Consider the following 22,605-nt stretch of genomic DNA (forward strand, 5'->3'; position numbering starts at 1 on the left):
ATCACTTTTTTTTTCTCTCTCTCTGTATAGTGGATCGGTGCATATGAAAGATTTAAGGATACCTTTGTTTTTACATGCAGTTTCGAGTTTGCATATAAAACACTTCATGGTTATGTCAACAGCTTCCGCATATTTAGTTGTGCTTTTAGCCTGAGGTACATATAGTGATATATATATATATATATATATATATATATATATATATATATATATATATATATATATATATATATATATACTCAGATTTTCTAGAAACTTTAAACTAAAGCCAGAAAACACCCCCATAGTGTTTTTTTTTTTCAGTTTTGAGGCCAAGTCACATGCACAAAAAAAAACTCTTAATGTACAAATGCAAGATTATTTGCTAATACATGCATGCTTTATTTTTTTTTGAAAATTCAAATTTTGATTAACTACACTTTTTCCCAAGCCATCCTTGCCATTTCCCAAACAAACCATACCTTATCAATTTCCACACCCAGCAAAATGGTATTTCTATGTGGTACTTGCTTTTAATAGGCTATATTAATCTGAATAAGTTGTGGATGAAGGTTCCTTCCGTAAATTACGTTGATTGTATTTGACCTGCGGGTTTTATTTATTAATTTTGTATTAATTGCTTTGAAGGTTGACTCTTTGCATGCCGGTTTCTCTGCAGCAGCGAATAGTAAAAGTCGGGAGGAGCGTGTTCAAAAGCGCAGTGAAACCTGATCCAAGTACCTTACACATCGCAAATGACCCCCCACACACACATACACACACACACACGCACACACACATACTCTCACACCACCTGTCAGGAGACTCGGTCCACATAACCACAGACGCCTGAGCCGGAGGACACACACAAACTGAGGGAAGTTTGCAACGCAACAAGTATCACTGGGTCCGGTCTGTTCTGCTCTGAGTCCAGCTGCAAGGTAAGACCGACATCTGTTACAGTCAACCCGGTTGCTTTCCCGTCTATTTTCCAAAACGTCCTTCGGTTAACGGACTCATACTTTAGTTATCGTTGCCAATCAATCAATGCGAGACTGGCGCGAAAGGGCAGCTCTGGTGCTTCGGTTCGCTCCGTTATCAGGCGGCGCAGGAAAACGTGGGACGGGGCGCACGCCTTGAAACGCGCTCTCTGCTGCAGGGGAAAGAGGGGTAGCTGCGGACATTTACATTTTTAAGGTTTATGAAAACCGCCGCCGCTGCTTGAGCCTGCGGTTTGGTGCGAGACGCTCGCCCGCGACTTCGTCTTCGGTCGCGTCGCGTCGCGTCGAGCGCGTGCGGTGTTATTATTTTGACCGTTGCTGTTTCGTCGTCACGCACCTCTGCCCCTTTTTTTTTTTTTTTTTTTTTTGGAAAAAGTAAACAAATTAAAAACAAAATAACCTACGCTAGAAATTGCGTTAGGTAAGCGTTTCACGTGAAATGGTGAAACGGTGGACTGCGTTTGCGAATAAAAACAAAACAAGTCGAACGAAATAGACCTTAAATGTGAAGAAGTGAAAAGAACTTAATAGAACACGTTATAAAATATCTTTGTTACACTCAGCATTAGGCCGCAGGTCAAATAATGAAACGATTTGAAATGCTCTGCAGATAAATCTTTTTTCTATTTATAAGTAAGCTGGAGTCTCTTCTTCTAGTAAAGAGTAAACTGATCTAAACGTCAGAGCCCTGTCACCTCAAGCCATAAGAGTAGCGTTAGCTTGTCTGATTTTATTAATTGCATTTTTACTTATTTTTTTAATTAGTTTCGAATTTTGTGGGGGAAATGGTCTGAGGGGGGTGTATATATTTTTTACAGTGCTGAAAAAAAATCTCATTTCAAATGATTACGTGTGTTATTATATTATAAATGTTTTTTTTTTTAAATTGTAATCATGGAAAACCTTGTTCCACCAACACCCGCTTGCACATGTCATCGGATGAGTTGTATTTATATGTAAACAATTCAAAGGCGCCACCACTAGGAGAACGGGGCCAGTAGGGGGTCCTTATTTACTACAGCTGAGTCACTGTATGTGAAATGTCCCTTCCTCAGACCAGATGCGTTCTGCAACAAAGACGTCTTTTAATGCTCCGCGCTGTTTCGGTAAATCCTCTGATAGCTGCTTGTAGGTCGTTTTGTTTTATGATTTTGTTTAACTGTAAAATGTGCAGTATGTAGGTGACAGTCAAGGGCACGGCTGATCTCTGACGACTTTTTACACTTTGTTTGTTTATTGTTTTTTGACGCTATAGATAGAGATACTACTCTAAAATATTTACACATGGGGGTGTGTTTGTCAATGAATCTCAAAGTGTTGTTGACCCGTATAATATCATGGCAATCCTGGAAAGACTTTTTTTTTCATCCTGCAGGTCTGTGTTATGTAAACTGATTGTTTTGCACGTTTCTCATAATTGGGTCACTTGCGTCTATCTATCTGCGTCCTCGACACGCAGCATGCTACCTGACACCCCACATATGACATGCTAAAAGCAAGCCTCGACTCCTCTCTCAGTGTTGGCCTAGTGGTTTAAAACCTGGGCTGTTGTCATAAAGGTTGCAGGTTGAGTCCCAGACATGCAATTAAAAATGAATGTGAGTGATTAACTCGCCTTCGGCCAATTAGAGTGTCTGTCAGCAAGTGTGTAACTTTACATCCATTAGAGGCGTTCAAATGCAGAAGGAATGGTTATAAACTAACCATTAGATTGTCGACCTTTGTGTCAGTGTTAATGTTAGACTGATACATCTGCGGAAAAAGGCATTCATCTGAAATTCTCGAAGGACGCAATTTCAGTATCTAAATAGCAAGAACGTTAATTGCAGTTTCAAAATCCGAACCACGAATGCAATAAATAAAACTGCAATTGCTCAAATGAATGCGCTTTGCATAAAGCGTTACAATAAGGCGTTCAGATGTTATTATCGCAGAGGAGGAACCTCTTGATTTATGTCAGCTTGTGTTGACAGAGGCTGGCACACATTCAAGCACTCTTCCTCTATATCAGTTTTAGTAACTTGGTTTTGGGTGTTGTGCAATAGCGGGCCTCCTATTTTGGAGGCCCAGGGCAGTCAAAATTAGTATCGTCATACAGTTTTTTTATTTTTCATTAGTAATTCATGCATTGATTTCCTTCTAAAGGTGCAATGATTTAGCTATTTAAGTATTTTTAAAAATTTCAAATGACTAACTTTGCTGTTTGATGAAACAATGTAACTTTTCAACATTTATTAATAATTGCAAAAAAAAATATATATATATATATATATATATATATATATATATTATTATTATTATTATTATTATTTTCTGTCTGTCCTCCTCAATCTATGATTTAGAGTATCTTGCATGTATCTTTAGTGGGAAGGTCGATGCGGTGTCACTGGCTTGGCTGCCAATGACAGAAAGCTGAGACTCTGTCCGCCTTGGCTACCCTTCTGTCCTTTTGAAATTATCGTGCGTCTTTATCTGGAAAAAGACACACTGATTTAATTGTTTTAAACCATTTAGGGAAGCTTCTTCGTGTTGCCAGTGTAAACAACTAAGGCGCAAGACGTTAAGACGTACTTCCTGGTCAGGTATAAAGCCTACATGCAGCTGTTTAAAAAGCATGTTTTCTTATAATGTTGCATTACTCGATCCATTTAAGGTATTTCGAAACGCTGGTGGATTTGTTCATAACCGAACTTGTTTTGGTTCTCTTAAAGAGGTCAGACAGAGGGAGTTTTGTCAGACCGTCGGCTGGCTGCAGACGCATCCTAAATGAGCTTTTAGACATTCCTGCCTGAAAACCAAAACTGAAGAATGTTTGTCGCATACATTCCAACGTAAAATCACAGTCACGAGTTTCTAGGCAAAAGGGTAGTCGATTGGTGCCAGGTACATTGTGCCCATTCTAAACACGCGCGTATGATTGGATAGACGTTGGCAAAAACACGTCAACAAAACATGAGTCTTGTGTTTCTGGATCGACCCCGTGCCCTTGACACTGTTTCCTATCTAGCTGTTTCTAGAAGGGTCATGTGGTTGTTATGATACACTAAACATTTGTGACGTCGTTTCTCAAGCCCATATTGACGCTAGCGTAAGATCTTGTAGATAATACGGTATTGATATTTTCTGTTCACGCATTGATACGTTATTGAGGCAATGATGTGGTTAAAAAGCGAACTATAAAGGCGCAAGGCTCCCAAGGCCAGAATTTCACAGCAGTGCGCTGCACGTTGAACGCCATAGCAGAAAGTCACCCACTGATTGGTTCCCAGGCAGCACACCCCTGCTCAACCCACCTGCTTAATTTAGTCCGATAAATTGCATGTGCGTGTCTATGATCACCTCGTCGGTTCTGACTGGGCTGGAATGTCAATCGAAGGCGCCGTTAACCTTACCTAACCCTGCTGTCAAACTATCAGGTTTATTTCGATGAGATTTTCCATTCTGTTTCCTGCAGACTGATAGCTGCAAACACACATGACTGTCATGTGCGTGATGCCCTTCAAGACGGAAGAATATTTAAATGATAATGTTGATGGACAGCTTGGTTGGTACGGGGGGCATATTTAACATGTTGTGGTAGCATCTCCTCTTCTTGTCAAAACATTTTGAAGATGTCTGGGCATCAAGTTTATGAGTTTCTGGAGTTTTGGTCCCACTTATGCCTGATATTTCTAGCTATTGAAGAATTCATGGTCGTCTTTGGTGCATTTTTCGTTTAATGACGCACCAAATATTCTCTAAAGGTGAGAGATCTACACTGCAGGCAGGCCAGTTCAGCACCCGGACAATTCTTCTATGAAGACATGCTCTTGTAATAGCTGGAATATGTGGTTATGGTTTGTTTTGCTGAAATACGCTTCCCTGAAATAGACATCATCCGGAGGGGAGCATATGTTGCTTTAAAAACTTAAAATACCTTTCAGCATTAATAGTGTTTTTTTTTTAAACATGCAAGCTGCGCATACTGTATGCACTTATGCACCCCCATACAATCAGAGCTGCCGGCTTTTGTATTGAATTTATTTCAAATCTGAAAATAGCAGATAAAAGTGTTTAATTTCTCAGTTTAAACATTTGTTGTGCTCTCTATGTTCTGTTGTGAATATAATATTGGCTCATGTGATTTGAAAGTCTTTTAGTTGTAATTTTATTCAATATAAAAAAACATCACAATTTGTGTCATATTTAATTATGAATTTTGTCTCAGATGTTTCTCCTGAAATCCATAAAAAAACAAAAACGGATTCCGCACACTAACTGCAAATTTTTTTTAAATGTATTTATTTATAAACTATGTTTTGGTCGTGTGTCTCTCATCAGGATTTTTTTCTCCTGGAAAAAATAAAAGAAATAAAAGATTAAGAATTTGTACAGTAGCATGAAGAATTTGATTTAAGAGTTATTTCACCCAAAAATGACATTAATGTAATTAATTGAAAGTTATGTTATTACTCACCCTCATGTCATTCCAAACCCGTAAGACCTTTGTTCTTGTTCTAAATATATTTCTGATGAAATCTGAGTGACATTTTGTTACCGTCTTCTTCCATTTTGGTGAGTATCCCAGAACAGAATCAATGTAGTTAGCGTTGTTTACGTTCAACACGTGCTTTCTTTCTACTGAACTAAAACAATGCAGATTACACTCTGTGGTACTGTCCAAAATGGTAGAAGACAATAACTCGGGGGAACAAATGTTCAATAAATGATGTTGTTTTCTTTGTTTCATAAAATTTTAAATAGTCACATGGACTATTTTACCAATGTGCTTGCTAAGTTTCCGTGCATTGATCATGATTATATCATGGCTGTCTATGGAGGATGAGAACGAGCAAAAATATATTTAAGTTTTGTTCCAAAGATAAAAGACGGTCTTACGGGTTTGGAACGACATAAGGGTGAGTAATTATCGCTAGAATTTTCTTTATTGGGGTTAAATAAACCCTTTAATTGCTTCTGTTATTTTAGTTAAACCCAGTTTTCACCATGTCTTCTTTCTCTCAAAAAAGGCATTGAGGTAGATCTTATTATGAGATGTTTGTGAGTAAAACACTTCAGTTTCATGATGTAATGAAGTATATGTAACGTAAATTGTTTACAGTTGTGGTGTTGGTCTTTATGCGAGACATCTTGAAATCATATAAATCTCTTCCAAAGTACCTTTAAAGCATTTGCGGTCTTTCAGCATTCCTGCAGCATGGCATAGAGGCAGATCTTTCAACATGTCTGAGGTCACACCAGTAGAGCAGTTTAGACCAGCTCACTCAGGGAATGCTGGGATATCTGAATGAGGTCCAACTGGACAGCAGACCCTCAGGAACAGCGTGTGCTTGGGTTACACTGATTCATCTCAGGACAGAAACCCAAATATAGGAATCATTTTTTTAAGGTAATAATGAGTGTCCATCTTCACAGACCAAATAAAACTGTATAATAATATATAATTAAAATATTATTATATAATAATTTGATCTTAATTGAGCAAATGCATTATACAGGGTATATTTAAAATAACATAATATTGTTAGTTAAGTACTTTAAGTATATAATATATATATATATATATATATATATATATATATATATATATATATATATATATATATATATATATATATATATATTATCATGTATATATCTTTAATTAACAAATGTTTGGTTGTACAATTAAAACACACATATATTTATTAATATATTTTTATGTTGACAGTTTTAATACATTTGTTTGCAATCGGATGCGTTTAGCACTTGTAGCACATGCTCACCAGTTGCTAAAGCTTGATCAGAAAATAATCGTTCATTTGTTTAAGAAAAAACTGACACATTTGACTGAACCTAACTTGGTTGTCCTTTCTCGGGCCACACACTCGGGCTAATCTCATTTTAATGAACTTCTGGTGTTTAGAAGTTTGTGTTTGCTGTTTCAGCAGCAGGTTTGTTCCTGTCAGGCCCTGTCCTGCCACGCTTGCTTGATTTAAATGACAAGAGTAAAAGGCGCAGTACCGCTCAAGTGACTTTGCTAACCTGCTCCCACGTTTCTGAGATCCAAGACATCCGATAGCCCCTGAAGCACCCTGAGAGAGAAAGAAAGGTCACCACCTCTCCGTCTGTGGAACTTTCCATTTAAGTGTGGCATGACAGGAAGTGACTCCTTATGTCCCCTTTGCTGTTTAGATGCGAGCTCCGAAGAAAGAGAACTAGGTCATGATTCACAGTAGATTAATTTATAGACTCATACTCTGTGTTAAGGAACATACTTTGAAATCGGAGCCTCTCAGGATACAAGCTACACATAATTACAAGTAGATAAATTACACTCAAGCTACTATTTTAAGAAAAAGCGATTAGCTACGCAACGTGTTTCTAAGAAAATCTAGCTGACTATATGTATGAGTGTGTTTATGTGATTGTTTTATTTTATTTTATTCTCAGAGTAATAGATATTGCTTAAAATTGCTTAAATAATTGGTTTTCTAGTTTGAACTCCCTGCTTGAACAGGCAGGTCTGTTTTCCTGGTTTAGGCTGACCGACCAGCTGGTTAACCAGCTTAAACCAGCTACCACCTTGAACAGAGCAGTTCTTAAACCATTTCACTGCAGTGATTCATGCATCCCAGTGCTAGATATGAGAGAGGAGTTATTGAGTTACAATACAATATAAAAAAAAAACCAAAAAACATTTCTTCTGCTATGTCAATACACATTGGCAAAATTAGCTTGGAAAAAAGTGGCTTCTTTCATGCTGCTGGAAACAAAATGTAATAGCATGACGGCTTCTGGCTATTTACTCCCAAACTTGTTATCGTGTAAGAAAACGATCAAATTTACTGCTTCACATTTGTAGAGGGATGGTTGCTTCACACACAGAGAGATTCATTAACATTCACTTCTCAGAACAGGCTGTTCGTAACAGAGCTCGCAAGCACAGATCCTAGTTGTTCTTTTGGAATTGCATGTATTTTTGCCATTAAGTTCCACTCTTGGTTACGTAACACATGTCAGTTTGCGCGAGTGTGATAGATTATCCCCCGGTGGGCCTCTCCAGCTCTGCCACCAGTCACATTTTATGGATTTCTCTCTATGTTACTCAACACTTGGGAAAAGTGTGCAAGACGTAAACTTGAGACAGCGCAGCTGTATGAACTTATTGACTAGTGAGTTGCCGCCCATTTGCACGTACAGTACTGTACATTTTGACGCTACGACTTTGTGAATCGCAATGTGCTTTTCATTCAAGAGGTTTGGTTGTGGTTTAGAATACACCGCTCTCTTGTTCTTCTGCAGTGTCGTCAGATGTGTACTGGGTTTGTTTTTATTGTTTGGCTTGAAATGTTTAAGTGAAAATGGGTCAGTTCTCTGGAAGTGTTTATGCCTGTAAATCACAGGACAACAAATGTGCTCTGAAACTTTAAAAAAAAGGGCATACTGTTTGCAGTGTTTAAACACTTAAATCTGGTGGAAAATATCAGGAAAATGCCCAGTTACTTTGGTCAAACTCTGAAGGGGTAACCACATTAACCACCTTATGATTACTGTACTTAGCATTTTTGGTCATTTATAGAAATACAAGGTAGTAGTAAAGTAGTGTGATTCCTTAAGAACATTTTTTTTACTCGCTCTTTATTCACATGACTTTTCTTTTAAGGAACGAAAATAAATTTTGAACATTGTACACAATACTTTGTTAGGTGAACAATATTTTCAACCAGGGGCTTTCATTTTATTTAATTTTATTTGTATTTGTTTGGTTTAGCTTCAACTACATTTAATCATCATTTAGCTTTACTTTATTGGTTTGTTTTACTTAAATAATATCAGTATATCAATAACATTAAAACGTTAAATTTTACCAATAGAAAATACTGATATGGTTGTCATCATTTGACATCATATATTTAACTACCTCTGCCACTTTCTCAACTTAATCATTACATTTTTTCCCCCCTAAAGGTAAACAGCACATCTGAACAGTATTCTGAACATTGTGAACCTTCTGGCTGAACCGCAACCATTGTGAGACAAGAAACTTTGAAAAACGAAGCACAAAAAGAAGCAGTGGTCAAATCAAATCAATGATGGTTTTGAAAAAGCTTCTGCGTTTCGGGAAACAGCTGCTGAGAGTGAAGGTTGTTGATTGCAACTCGGAGGAATCGCGACTCTCCCGATGTCTGAACACCTTCGACCTGGTGGCTCTTGGTGTGGGCAGCACCTTGGGAGCTGGGGTGTATGTCCTCGCTGGCGCCGTGGCCCGGGAAAATGCTGGACCTGCCATCGTGCTGTCGTTCCTCATCGCAGCCCTGGCCTCAGTGCTCGCGGGCCTCTGTTATGCAGAGTTTGGGGCGAGAGTGCCAAAAACCGGCTCAGCGTACCTGTACAGCTACGTGACTGTAGGGGAACTATGGGCCTTTATTACCGGCTGGAACCTTATACTTTCATACGTTATAGGTGAGTCAACACACAAAATCGCTCGGGATAGATGACCCAAAAGTGAAAACGCTATCATTTACTTACCTTCAAGTTTTTTTAAACCTGTATGACTTGCTTTCTTCTAGTAAACATACCTGATCTCATATCATAAACGTACCTGGGTGCGCTTTTTAACGAGACATGAAATACGTACCAATAAGTACATATCACTGCGGTTTCCAAAAGAAATGAACACAGTAAAACTCTGACACATTCCTTTCCACACTAATTTACAGAGTTTTGATTAACAAAGCCCAATTTTCATACAATTACTTGAGGATATCATGTTATGCTGTGAGATTTGGAAACTGACGCTTTTGAACGTTAGCATCACACATATCCAGCTTTATATCTATGGGTTTTCACAGATGGTAGGTTTATTCGGTAGCTTGCGGAATACAGAGATGTACTTCAGAGGCGAGGAGCTCTGGTTTGAATCCCGTGTAACTACGGTTCGACAAAACAGTTCAAATCTGTGAAATCGGGTAGGTTTAGGGTTGGATTTGGTGTAGGGCATATTTCCAACATGATAGAGCATTTATTTTTAGCGACAGTCCATGGATATTATATTTCAACTACTGCAATACATACATATATAAACGTGATAAAAATGTGCCAGGGTTCATGCATTGAACCTTTGTTTTAGCTCTTTTCTCTTTTAAAACGAAACATGCAGTAAGGTAAAAATTGGCGTTGCAAAAAAAGTAAACAGCGGTATATATTTTTAATGCGACCAGGTTGGGTTTTACAGTTCATTGTGTTTTTTTTTTTTTTTTTTTTTTTTTGTATAATGTTTCTCAATCTGTAAAACCTCCTCAGGTACATCAAGTGTCGCCAGAGCTTGGAGTGCCACGTTTGATGAGCTGATCGGAAAACAAATTGAGCATTTTTGTCGACAGTACATGTCTATGAATGCTCCGGGGATTCTGGCGGAGTACCCAGATATGTTTTCCGTATTCATCATCCTCACTCTCACAGGTAAAACACTAGTCACAGAGGGAGCCATGACTGACCAGTTAAAATTGGGAGTTCTAGAGCTTCGTACAGTGTTACGTATATCAATTGAAATATATTTTTTTCAAAACAGTGATTGTGAAACTCACACATTCATTCTGAAAATGCAAGCTGTTGAATGTAAATATTTAGTGGATGTTTGTGTTGACTTTGTTCCGTAGTGTTTTGAACTACGTTTTGTTTGCTATAGGCCTTCTGGCCTTCGGGGTGAAGGAGTCAGCCATGGTCAACAAAGTGTTCACCTGCATCAACATCCTTGTGCTGTTGTTCATGGTTGTATCTGGACTGGTCAAAGGTACACTGAAGAACTGGCACCTGGACCCTGATGAGATTCTCAATGGAACCAATTCCACCATTAAGTGAGTCGTCTTTGACATTTGGAAATTTATCTTGGAATATGTTTTCAAGTATGCCACTAAATGACATGCTAGTGACAGGTTTGGGGTAAATAGGATTTTTAACAGTCTCTTATGCTCACTGACAAAACAAAGCTGAAAGTACAGCATCATTACTCCAATCCCATATGAACGTTATGTTTAAAACAGTTGCGCTACTTCAAACAAAAAAAAAAGTAAAAAAAAAACTGCATTTATTTGAAATAGGGATATTTCTAATATTATAAACATTTTTATTGTCACTTTTGATCAATTTAATGCTTTATAAAAGTAATAATTTATTTAAAAAAGAAATCTTGCTGACTGCAAGCTTTTGATTTGTACCGTATTTATTGACTTTTTCTTTAAAAGTTTCCATTAGAAAACAAGTCATATATGAGCTTTTCCACCGTTTCCTCACAAAACTTAAACAGGAAAATAATAATAATGATTGACCTCAGTAGGCTTCCGTATGTTTCCGTATTTTAAATTTTGTTTATATTGTTTGGCATGTTGGCATGTTTAAAATGTCTACGTTACTCTCTCTGAGCAGTGCCACTCAGCCCCTGCCGACGAAAGAGATTCTGGGTGAAGGTGGGTTCATGCCTTTTGGCTTCACGGGGGTCTTATCAGGGGCCGCTACCTGCTTTTACGCCTTCGTTGGGTTCGACTGTATCGCAACTACAGGTAACTAAAGACTCCTAAAATGTACATGTGCCTTTGCATGTACATGCAAAGTACCAGTTGTCTCCTGAAATTCTCAAATATATGATGCATGTTAACAAACATGAGGTTAGTGAGAGCAAATTGCGCAAGAAGCCTGTTTTGAACGTGTCTGATTGGTACAACAGTGAGGCTATTATTCTACCTACATATCTGGCTTGCATTCAAGTCACTTTGGTCAAAGTTATTTAGAGTTTTCTTTATGTTTATAATAGCATTGCATGGATATTCTCAGTGGATCTCTGCTTATGGTTTGCCTCTGGCCCCCCTCTTTTATGGCGGCTCACTCCCCCACATTCCCTTGCATTCGATTGGCTAAAGCGTTTCAGGGTTTGTCTAGACTCGTCTCTCGTCTCTCCCTGTAGCTGTGCTTCACATTCAGTAACCCCTCCTCATCCCCATGCTGGTCAGGAATGGTAACATAGCCATGTTCCTGTTCTCGTTCTGACACTGCTGGCATGAACACACTACTCTTCTGTTTTATGTAGTGTTCTGCACAAGGTCAAACCACAGGAACTTTTGCCAAAAGCGAACATGCTCGCACTACTCGAGTGCAGTAGCTGAGTCATTTTATTACTCTGGGGCATTTTAAAATGACGGATTTCACATGCAGTGTGCCTTTAACTGATTTAATGGGAGGATTAAATGTACTGCTGTTCAAACGATTGGGGTCTTTTTTAAAGTCTCACCAAAGCTGCATTGATAAATGTAATTCAGTGTAATTTATTGCTGTGATGGCACAGCTACATTTTCTGCATCATTTCAGTCTTTCATGTTACATTATTCTTCGGATATCATTCCGATATGCTGATTTGATGATAAAGAAACGTCTTATTATCATCCCTGTTACGTTTTAAACAAGTTGAGCATTGAACAAATTAAAAAGTTATTTTTATATTTTTGTGGAAACTCTTTTTCAGTTTTTTTTTTTTTAAATTAAATAATTCAGAAGAACAGCATTTTTGAAATTTTAGTAATGATATAAATATTTGTACTTATCAATTTTACTATCGGCTTAATGCATTCTCGCTAAAGGAACTTTAATATCTCATAAACAATTAAACAGTTATACTTTTTTTTCCTTATGAACCACATTTACAATTAAGACACCAAAGCTGTTTAGCCAAAGCTATTTACTTACAAACCTTCAACTGAAACAAACATTTGAATTTCATGCAGTATTTTATGGAAACCTGTTTAATAATAATATGCTGATGAAAAAATATAACTATGAATATTTTCCTTGTAATTGCAATTCTATTTCTTGCAATTAATTTGATGTATTCTCTGTTATTTTAGATCTATATATCTATCCTATCTTACAATTACTTTTTTATTATTTTATTGTATATTTTTTATATGTATTTTCTTCTTACTTGGAAACGTCCATAGTTTACTTAGAGACACTAATTAAAGGACAGCCAACAAACGGTTTTCTGTTTCACACAATAATGATCGTGTCATGGGATAGGATGGGACAAAATTAAATACCCACATATCAATAATGTAAAGAGCTGAAAATAAACTGGCATCTTGTTACATTAATGTTCTCCAGGAGGGAAAAATGTCTAAGAACTTGTGTCATTTGATAGTCTGCGCGTAGGTATGTTTGTGGCCTCCTTTGGTTTGCCGAGGTTGTTTATGCTATGACACAACAGTTGTGTTGACATGTTGAGCTTAGTTGCTTACATGGATGATGCACGTTTGAATCCAGCCTGCAACCTTTTGCCATTTCTGTTCAATGAAAACCCATTATCTTGTTCCACATCACAGGTGAGGAGGTGAAGAACCCCCAGAGAGCCATTCCCATCGGCATCGTCTCCTCCCTCCTTATCTGTTTTGTAGCGTACTTTGGTGTGTCGGCCGCCCTCACCATGATGATGCCGTATTACATGCTGGACAAGAACAGCCCACTTCCTGTGGCCTTTAAGTATGTCGGCTGGGAAGGAGCCACGTACGCTGTGGCGGTAGGGTCCCTTTGCGCCCTGTCCACCAGGTAAGCACTGATCCGTCCAGTCAGAGACTGTTCAAACGCATACTACAGCCCAGTCTAGAGTAAATCGACCGTGCATGGTAGAGCGCAAAAATGTACTTGTAATGAATAATTACCCATGTTCCTCGAAATGAATGGATGTAATTACTCGCAAGCCTGGTCGCGGTTGAAAGGGACAGTTCGCTCAAAAATGAAAATGGGATGTTTATCTGCTTACCCCCAGGGCATCCAAGATGTAGGTGACTTTGTTTCCTCAGCAGAACACAAGTGAAGATTTTCAACCGTTGCAGTATGTCAGTCACCTAATCGAAGTCAATAGCAGCCTGTGATCGTGGCCCATAGAAACAGTCACTAATGAGAAATCTGCGCATAGATATCTATTTGCCAGCGTCACTCGCCGGATGTTGTGAATGAGCTGAGGGAAGTCTGAGATTGTGGAGTATAAGAGGTAAAAAAATTCTATAAATACTGTTAAGTATTTTGCACAGACCAATCGTTTCGTGTCTAATGAAGAAACAAAGTCACTTACATCTCGGATGGTCTCGGGGTAAGCAGATAAACATCAGATTTTCTTTTTTGCACGAACTATCCCTTTAAAAGACCTCAGTCATTTTGATAGCGCGAACCTTTAGGAAGTTGACCAACCCAGCCATTAAATTTTACTAAGCGAACTCGGACGACCCTAGGGAGGTTGAGAGAGTGCAATCTGGGACCGGATTGCGTGATAGTGTATGTGTGTATATTTATCTGAGGCAGCTCATATGAGCCCCTTGCTAAAAATATGAAGGGAAACTTTATGAATCCTGTTTCTCAGTTATGCAACACTCAGTTCAGGCCATGAGTGGGAGTAAGGCTCTATGCCACTTTTTTTTTTTTCTATCCAAAAGCCAGGCAGTAATTAGTCTCATAGTACTGACCTACATGCATACACACCAGATGTTGTTGCTCAGAAATGTTCATGTACTGTGAAGTATGAATTGTGTGTAATCTATCAAGTGCAAGTGTCTTCTGCATGATCTGTCCAAGCTCTAAACCTCTTATCCTTCTAACAACCCGCCTCACTTCTGAGTCACTAATGATAACGTCGGTAGCTGTAGATGAAGCAGATTCTTGTAGCTGAAGTAGATTTTTTTTATTGGTTTCCAGTCAGTGCAGTATTTTCAGTATTAAATACTGTTTTGGAATCCATTCGAAAGTGAAGTGTGTAACTTTATAAATTCAAATCTACCTGCTATTGATTATCGGCATGAAGTCTGGTCTGCTTTGCAGCCTATTATTGTTAAGAACTGTCGGCGATTTAGACACAAACAGATTGTTTGAACAACATTTTTTTTCTTACTATTATGAATAGAATTTATCTGACATAAATTATATATTTCGGAAAAGTGCTACATTTAATCGATTTTAAAATAAAAGTTTTTGTTTACATAATGTGCGTGTACTGTGTTTTTTTATTATGTACATATAAATACACACATACATTGTTGGAGTGTATATATTCAAGAAAAATATGTTATGCTTATATAATAAATATGTAATATAAATTCTATGAATATAAATATATATGCATATGTATGTAAATACAGGTAAATATTTTCAAAATATATGCTGTATGTGTGTATTTATATATACATAATAAATATACAATACACACATATATAATGTAAACACAAACTTTTATTTTGGATCCAATTTAATTGTAATTGTAATTGATAGCCATAAAATATATGTTAAAAATGCGAAATGCACATTAATATCTGGTTTACATGCTACTAAATATATTTTAGCTTTTTTTTATTAATTAATTAAATTACATTTTAGTTGTGAAAAGTAGTTTCTATAGTAAACATATCATATGTATTTATTTAAAAAAATCTTTGTACTTTTGAGAAAAGGTAAGGCCATACCACAAATAGGTTAACAACAATATCGTAGGAATCACTAAATCATCAAATGTTTTTTTCATTTGTTTATTTTTTCCAGCCAATCAGAATCCACTCAACTATCAATCAAGCCAATCAAGCGCTCTAGTTTTTAAACCGAAATACATCTAAAGTGTAGCGCACTCTTATAATGCAGAATTTTACTGTCCTTTGGTTTGTACGCTAGTATAGTTATCGTTATAACTGTTTTTATCAGTTTTGCTATGAATGTGCCTGACACTATGTGAACCGATAAAGCCCCGTGCACCTAAATCCCAGACGTTGCGTAACACCAACCTATTAAATTAGACCTAGAAGTATTTGTAGGCTGATTTCCCTGAAGAGCAAACGCTGTGGCTATGTGGCGCTTTCAAAACATTTCCCTGTTCATTTACGTGATCATGTAAGGCGGAAGCGGTGGTAGATGCATTTGGAATCAATCATTATTTTTGCAATTACTACAAGTACTGTACTTTGGAAATCACATGCTTCACCTTTAAAATCACCCTTTGACTAAATTCATGCCAAGAGACTGACCCTTTTAGCTCTTGCAATTAATTTTTCTGGACGGTCTAATACCATTTCTGATTGGTGGGGGCGGTGGCCCGTTTGTGGCATGTTTCTCTGCTATAATAACACCACAGCAGTGTATGAATGCACTATGTCTGTGTCTCTTTTTTGCATGGCATGGTTTGTTTTGTCCATCTCTCGCGGCAGCCTGCTTGGCGCCATGTTCCCCATGCCCCGTGTCATCTGGGCCATGGCTGACGATGGCCTGCTCTTCAAATTCATGACTGGGATCAACGAGAGAACAAAAACTCCCGTGCACGCCACAATAACAGCAGGCTTCGTCGCAGGTGAGCGAATTTTAATGCTACTAATCTACTGACGCCGCGTTGCGTTCGCAGTATCTCGCATCCGTCCACGCGGAGCATGTTGCATGGAAAAAAAAAACGTTTTCGCTGAACGGAACCTTTAGCTGGAATGGGCTGGGCGGCACGGCCTGACAGCTACGATGGGATTCGTTTAACGGTTTTCTTCGTAAATAAACTGGATTTATCCCCTTTCTGCCTTTGACACCACCTCTGGCAGCTGCCCATTTGGCTTATGTGTTTCTTTTCTGCTCTCTTCCTGTTTTTTTTTTGATCATCCCATGATCAGTCTCTTGGGGTCCTTGTTCCCCCTCCCACGTATAATCTTTGCCATGGCCCGGGACGGTCTGCTCTTCTCGTTTCTGGCGCGAGTGAGTGAGAAGAAGACGCCCGTCGTGTCCACTCTTGCCTCCGGGGTCATTGCTGGTAAGAGCAGAGGGCGTTGTGGGATTGGAGGGTTCAGCTCCAGTGGGCTGCTTTTGTTGCTGTTAGAAACATCAGCCTGTACATATCTATAGGGAGGAGTTTGGAAACTCAGTGTTTATGAAACACACAGCAGTTACATGTAATCGGTAGCGCTAAAGGACTTTTGTTTTCCTTCTTTTCAAAATGATTCCAGTAGTTTCTAGAAATAGAAACTTGTAAAACTGACTTTGCTGTGTTGGAATTATTTGTTTTATTGTGCAAACATGACATGTGATACCATGACGTCAGTTTTGCCATCTGTTGACATTATGAATAGTTTTGTGTATTTCCGTTTCACGAGTTTAATTGCTTATGCTTTTAGCACTTTCCTTGAAAAGGGTATGAATAAAGGACACTTTTAGGCCAAACTAAATACTATTTTCCATTTTTTTTTTTTTTTTTTTCGAAATTTTATATTTGATAATGTTATATGATATCTGCCTGGCATTTGTGCCCTTTTTGCCCATTATTAACCTACATGAAAAACCTATACGTGAACCTATATTAGTAAAGTCCACTAATTAGAACTTTAACAACAGAGATTTTATTATTGTTTCTGACAAAATCATATCAAAAACCAACATAATAGGTAAATCCACAGGGAATACATACAGGTCGCTTGGATTCCTTTATGCAGTCTCTGTGTGGTGATATTATTTTTTTTTCCTGTTCTATGAAAAAGAAGAATAAAATTGACATTGAGGGTTTTTAGGAATACCTAAAACAAAATTAATCATTCTTATATTTTTTTTTTATTGATAAAATATCCCTAAACCACCTTTATGTCTCCTTAGGTTAAATATGGTATTTAAAAAAAAAACCACTATTTGTGGAAAGTGCACTTTTTCAATTTTACGAATGTTCATATGACCTTTTAAACATGTTTATAAATATCTTTTGATTGCAAGTGTTTTTATATATTCCTTTTAAAGTTCACTGTTCACTGACAAACAAGACACAAATAGATTTCCTAGGACTATTTAACGTAATATAATGTTTATGAACTTTATGTCAATATTTTCTTTACCTATGTTGGCCTAAATAGTATTACAACACATGCATGTTCTCCACATAAAATATATAGCTTTGAATCCTTGTTATAAATATTCCAAACAGATGAGCATAAAACAATCTTTCCCATTCCTATGCAGCTGTCATGGCTTTCCTGTTTGACCTGAAGGACCTGGTTGATCTGATGTCTATAGGAACCCTTTTGGCCTACACTCTGGTCGCTGCCTGTGTTCTAGTACTCAGGTTGGCAGATGCATGTGAATTTAATGCATTTAAATATTTGTATCGTCTGTGTTCATTGTAAAAATGTGACATTGTAATCCACAGGTACCAGCCAGAGCAGTTTTCTCAAACATATCACATAGCCAACACACAGGAAGAGATTGAAATGAGCGAGACCATAAGTACGCCCAGCATGGGGATTCTTCCTGGCATTGAAGAGCGTTTCAGCTTCAGAGCGCTGCTTTTCCCCGACATCACCGAACCCTCCAACCTTTCAGGCTTCACCGTTAATGTCTGCGCGAGTCTGCTTGGTACGAAACGATGCAATATTAATAAGAAGTGCTTTATTTTGGTGCTTTAGCACTTTATTGAGCTGTTGGTCTAAACTGTTTTCCTTTTTTCCAGGTCTGCTGATCTTCAGCTTCAGTCTGATGGCGGTCCTGGGCGGAAGTGCAATGTGGAATATTGTCATTCTCAGTGTCCTGTTCAGCGTGTGTGTCATTGTCACGTTTATCATCTGGAGACAACCTGAGAGTAAAACCAAGCTCTCTTTTAAGGTTAGTCCTTATAATACTGAAGCACAGTAACGGAGTACCAGGATGTGGTCACACCCAATCAGTTCTTTTTAGAGGTACACTAGATTTACTATTTATAGTGTTAGGTTCATGCAATTCATATAAAAGGTAATGATTAATTCTTAAACACAAGGAGACAAATACTATGTTTTCTGGTATTATGTGGTTAAGTGACACAGTGCTTATTTGAATAATTTCCACATCTAAAAAAATAAATAAATAAAGACTTATTTGAAAATATAGTTTTTACTATAGATTAAATTCTAAACATTTTAACCTCATTTAAATTACTTTTTTTTGATAAATAAATTTGAAATTCTTTTAAATTCCTTGTAAAAGGTTTCTCAATGCCACATGAAACCAACTAGTTTGGGTAACTGAAATAAAATAAAATGAAATGTAAATGTTAAATTCAAAACCAAAAAATTACAAATACTTATGCAGCTAATTAAATATGTTGAAGTTGTAATACTTCAATTACTAAAACCAAAACTGAAATAATAAATTAAAGCTAAATCGAAATAAGAAAAAGGCTACAGCGCAAAATCACTTAACTTTAAACTAATTGTTAAAACGAAAATGAATGGGTTTTTTTTTTTTTACAAATATTGAATAATTATTATAATAGTATAGGAATAATGCAAAAGTAGCAAACAGAAATAAATGTTTCTTTAATCTAGATGCTCACCGGCTAATGTGTAAATATACATTTCTGTCATTTTTTTTTTTTTTTAATGATAGTCATTTTATGGTCTTCCAACAGGTTCCCCTACTTCCATTCATCCCGGTGGTCAGCATGTTCGTCAACGTGTATCTGATGATGCAGCTGGACAGGGGTACCTGGGTCCGATTCGCCATCTGGATGTCTATAGGTACAGCACACCCCCCGCACGAGTCAGAAAACCTTATGTATATATAGTCCGGCCACTTGTAAACAAGTTTCGCTGCTTGTAAAGATCAAATAAAGGCTTTCACTCATTTGACAATTACAAACGTCCTCTGGTGGGGCTCTCGTAAAGCACTTGGCACGTATGCGGTCAATAATTTGTTCTATTATCCCTCTGTTCTCTCCAGGACTCATAATCTACTTTGGCTATGGAATCTGGCACAGTACTGAAGCCACACTGGCCCATTCCAGTATGGACGAGGAGCTGAGTGTGTACAAACCCGCCTGCAGCCTAAACAGGGACAGCGTGACCCCGGAAAAGGAGGCTTTCCTCTGCAACGGATCACGGGTTGATGAGGACGGAGATCTCTAATATGAAACAGTGTTACGTTATTTAACTTTACATGAAAGCACACCGCCGGGAGATTGTGGGGAGCACAGGCCGTTGGAATCCAATCAGATGCTCGGAGCTCTATGACTCATTTACCGATGTCGCTTCCTTGTCAACAAGCTTAAGGGCTTTAAGCGCGCACTACATGGGTGGAAGTGTTTGAGCATTCAACTCGAGGGTTTCGTTTCCTACTTCAGAAATCTCGAAGACACCAAAACAGGCACAGGACCTTTTACTGAGCGGTTGTAGAATAATACTAATAATAATAATAATGATAATAAAATAACTATGTAGGCATCTGTGAGCTGCAGTATTTCACGTTGACGGCTGCTTTTGTTGAATGATCTAATAGAACTTGTGCCTTTTTGTCTTTGCTATCGCAATCGAAACTAATTCAGAGTCGCTTGATCGAAATATTGGATGTCAGTGTTTAGGGTTTTACTGTACTTATCTGAACATGCCTTTTGCAAAGGAAGTAATCAAATCACGCTTGGCTTTTCTGCTGAACTTGCAGCGTCTGAGGTCTCATTTAGAAACCTTTTCTGGCTGGTTTGAACTGCCCGGATCCAGAATTTGTAGGTTTTTGCTGGTCCACCTGGATCAGACCTACAGATAGTACTGCCACCTGGTGGCGTGGTTGGGCACGGATCGGGGTTAGTTGCTTTTTTTTCCTGTCACAGTGCTGGCTGCTGTGTCGTCTACGCAGATGGAGTCTGCCTCGCTTGATGTCGCATAAGTAGGCTTTTTTTTAGCATATTTTCAGAGAAGTTGATAAATGGGGGTACGTTTGGGTCATTGAAGGTGTGTGGGCGCGAACCGTTGCGATACACCTTCGTGTTTATGTCAGTCAAAATAGTCGAAATTAGTTTGGAGATCGTTTCTAGGTACCAAAGATTAGAATAACATAAGTAGAATAAAAAAAAACGTTCCTTATTCTCACCGAAGCTGCATTATTTAATACAGCAAAAACACTTAATATTATTACAATGTAAAATAACTGTTTCCATTTGAATATTTTTTTCTGTAAGTAATTCGTGGTAAAGCTGAATTCTCATCAGCTGCTAGTCTTCAGTGTCACGTGATCTTTTAGAAATCATTCTAATATTTGGTGCTTAATTATTAATAATGGTTATTATTATTAACAGCGTAGAAAGCAGCTGTTTTAACAGTTTTTGTGTTAACAAAAATGATGATAATAAACGTTTCTGCCAATCTTCACATTAACAATGGTTTCTGAAAGATCATGTGACGCTGAAGACTGGATATTACATTTTAAAATATATTAATACCACAGTTATTTTAAATTGTATTAATATTTCACAATGATACTGTTTTTACCGTATTTTGATTAAATAAATGCATCCTTGTTTAGCATAAAGACTTTCGATTTCATTCTTAATCTAAACTTCTCCATTAGTGTAAATTTCTTTACGCTATTATTTTGAGCAGTCACTTATGCCACATTAGCTCTCTGCTTAAATTAGTCGGTTGGTTATTATTAGTCCAATATTTCTCTTTTTTTTATTCTTTTGACAATGGCCTTTTAGTTAGCGCTGTCATAAATTGATGATAGTATAGCTAGTATAGAGGAGAGAAAGCTGGTGAGTATAATCTTGGTCATTTTAAATGTTAAAAACTTAGCGTTTTTGCATAATGGGCATCACAAATGCTTAGATTTGAATATAAATGTTTTCATGTTTCTCAGAATATTTTTTCAGGAGCATGTTATAATGTAATAATCAATCAGATGTTTTAAACTTTGTTTTAAGGCTCCATCATCCAATCTGACCTCAGGAGCATTTAGTCTAGAACGTACATTATGAATTTATATCAAGAATATATATATACATATATATATACATATATATATATATATATATATATATATATATATATATATATATATATATATATATATATATATATATATATATATATATATATATATATATATACATACATATATATATATATATATATATATATATATATATATATATATATATATATATATATATATATATATATATATATATATATATATATATATATTGTATATATATGACCTAGTTAAACTTCTTCATATATACTAACCTGCTGCAGCAGTAAACTGATGTTTCATGCAGACTAGATGCTTCTCAATCAATCAATATTTCTCTTTCTCAGTTGATATTCCACGAATTAGGTGATTTGTAAATGACAAATAATGCTGTTTTTTAATGCTGAAAACAGTAATGTGCAGAGGCCTTGTTCACGTTTTTTTGGTTACAAAGATTTTAGATTAAAATGTTTTCCTATTTGTGATTGTAGTTTGTGTTTGAACGTGAATACATTTCACACGGTTGTTTTGAACTCTTCAAACCTGGCAGATGCGATTTAAAATGAAATTACATACATACATAATGCATTTTTTTTTTATAAATGTTAAGCTGCTTAAATAGTTGCATAACACATTTTAATAACATATTTGGAATGAGGCAAGTAGTAAAAATATCAAAGACCCAGACGATCTAAGATTCACCCAATATTGCGTAGGCCGTACTATTACAAAAAAGAAAAAGAAAAAAAAGTATTTTGTTTTTGTCATTTTGTGTGTTCATTTTTGGACCATTTCAAATGTGGTATGCATAACGTAATAAATGACTGTCTACCTACTGTTTCAACTTGATGCTGTAAATAAAATACATTTTGGAATTTATGTTTCTTATTTT

At 37.0% G+C, this 22,605-nt stretch overlaps 1 protein-coding gene and 1 long non-coding RNA gene across 3 annotated transcripts; one reads left to right on the forward strand and one right to left on the reverse strand.

Annotated features, from left to right (window-relative positions):
• The first annotated feature begins 730 nt into the window (after positions 1 to 730).
• slc7a1a (solute carrier family 7 member 1a) lies at positions 731 to 20,975 on the forward strand. 2 transcript variants are annotated; one of them, XM_043250342.1, is made up of 12 exons: positions 731 to 920; positions 8,931 to 9,425; positions 10,266 to 10,424; positions 10,651 to 10,819; positions 11,388 to 11,521; positions 13,331 to 13,553; positions 16,190 to 16,329; positions 17,961 to 18,063; positions 18,148 to 18,353; positions 18,448 to 18,599; positions 19,381 to 19,489; positions 19,692 to 20,975. In XM_043250342.1, exons 2-12 carry the CDS (start codon positions 9,053 to 9,055, stop codon positions 19,874 to 19,876), a joined length of 1,953 nt encoding a protein of 650 aa, XP_043106277.1. In that variant the 5' UTR covers positions 731 to 920; positions 8,931 to 9,052; the 3' UTR covers positions 19,877 to 20,975. The 2 variants fall into 2 exon arrangements, with proteins under 2 accessions (XP_043106277.1, XP_043106278.1); XM_043250343.1 differs by lacking the exon at positions 16,190 to 16,329 and adding an exon at positions 16,634 to 16,770 and having other exon boundaries at positions 733 to 920.
• Positions 5,063 to 7,323, reverse strand: LOC122352752. Its single transcript, XR_006251924.1, has 3 exons — positions 7,005 to 7,323; positions 6,141 to 6,329; positions 5,063 to 5,312 (listed from the first exon to the last, which is right to left on the reverse strand). It is a non-coding gene; the product is annotated as an uncharacterized LOC122352752 (long non-coding RNA).
• Positions 20,976 to 22,605: the final 1,630 nt, after the last annotated feature.

Source organism: Puntigrus tetrazona, chromosome 10 (assembly GCF_018831695.1).
Source record: "Puntigrus tetrazona isolate hp1 chromosome 10, ASM1883169v1, whole genome shotgun sequence".
NCBI lineage: Eukaryota > Metazoa > Chordata > Actinopteri > Cypriniformes > Cyprinidae > Puntigrus > Puntigrus tetrazona.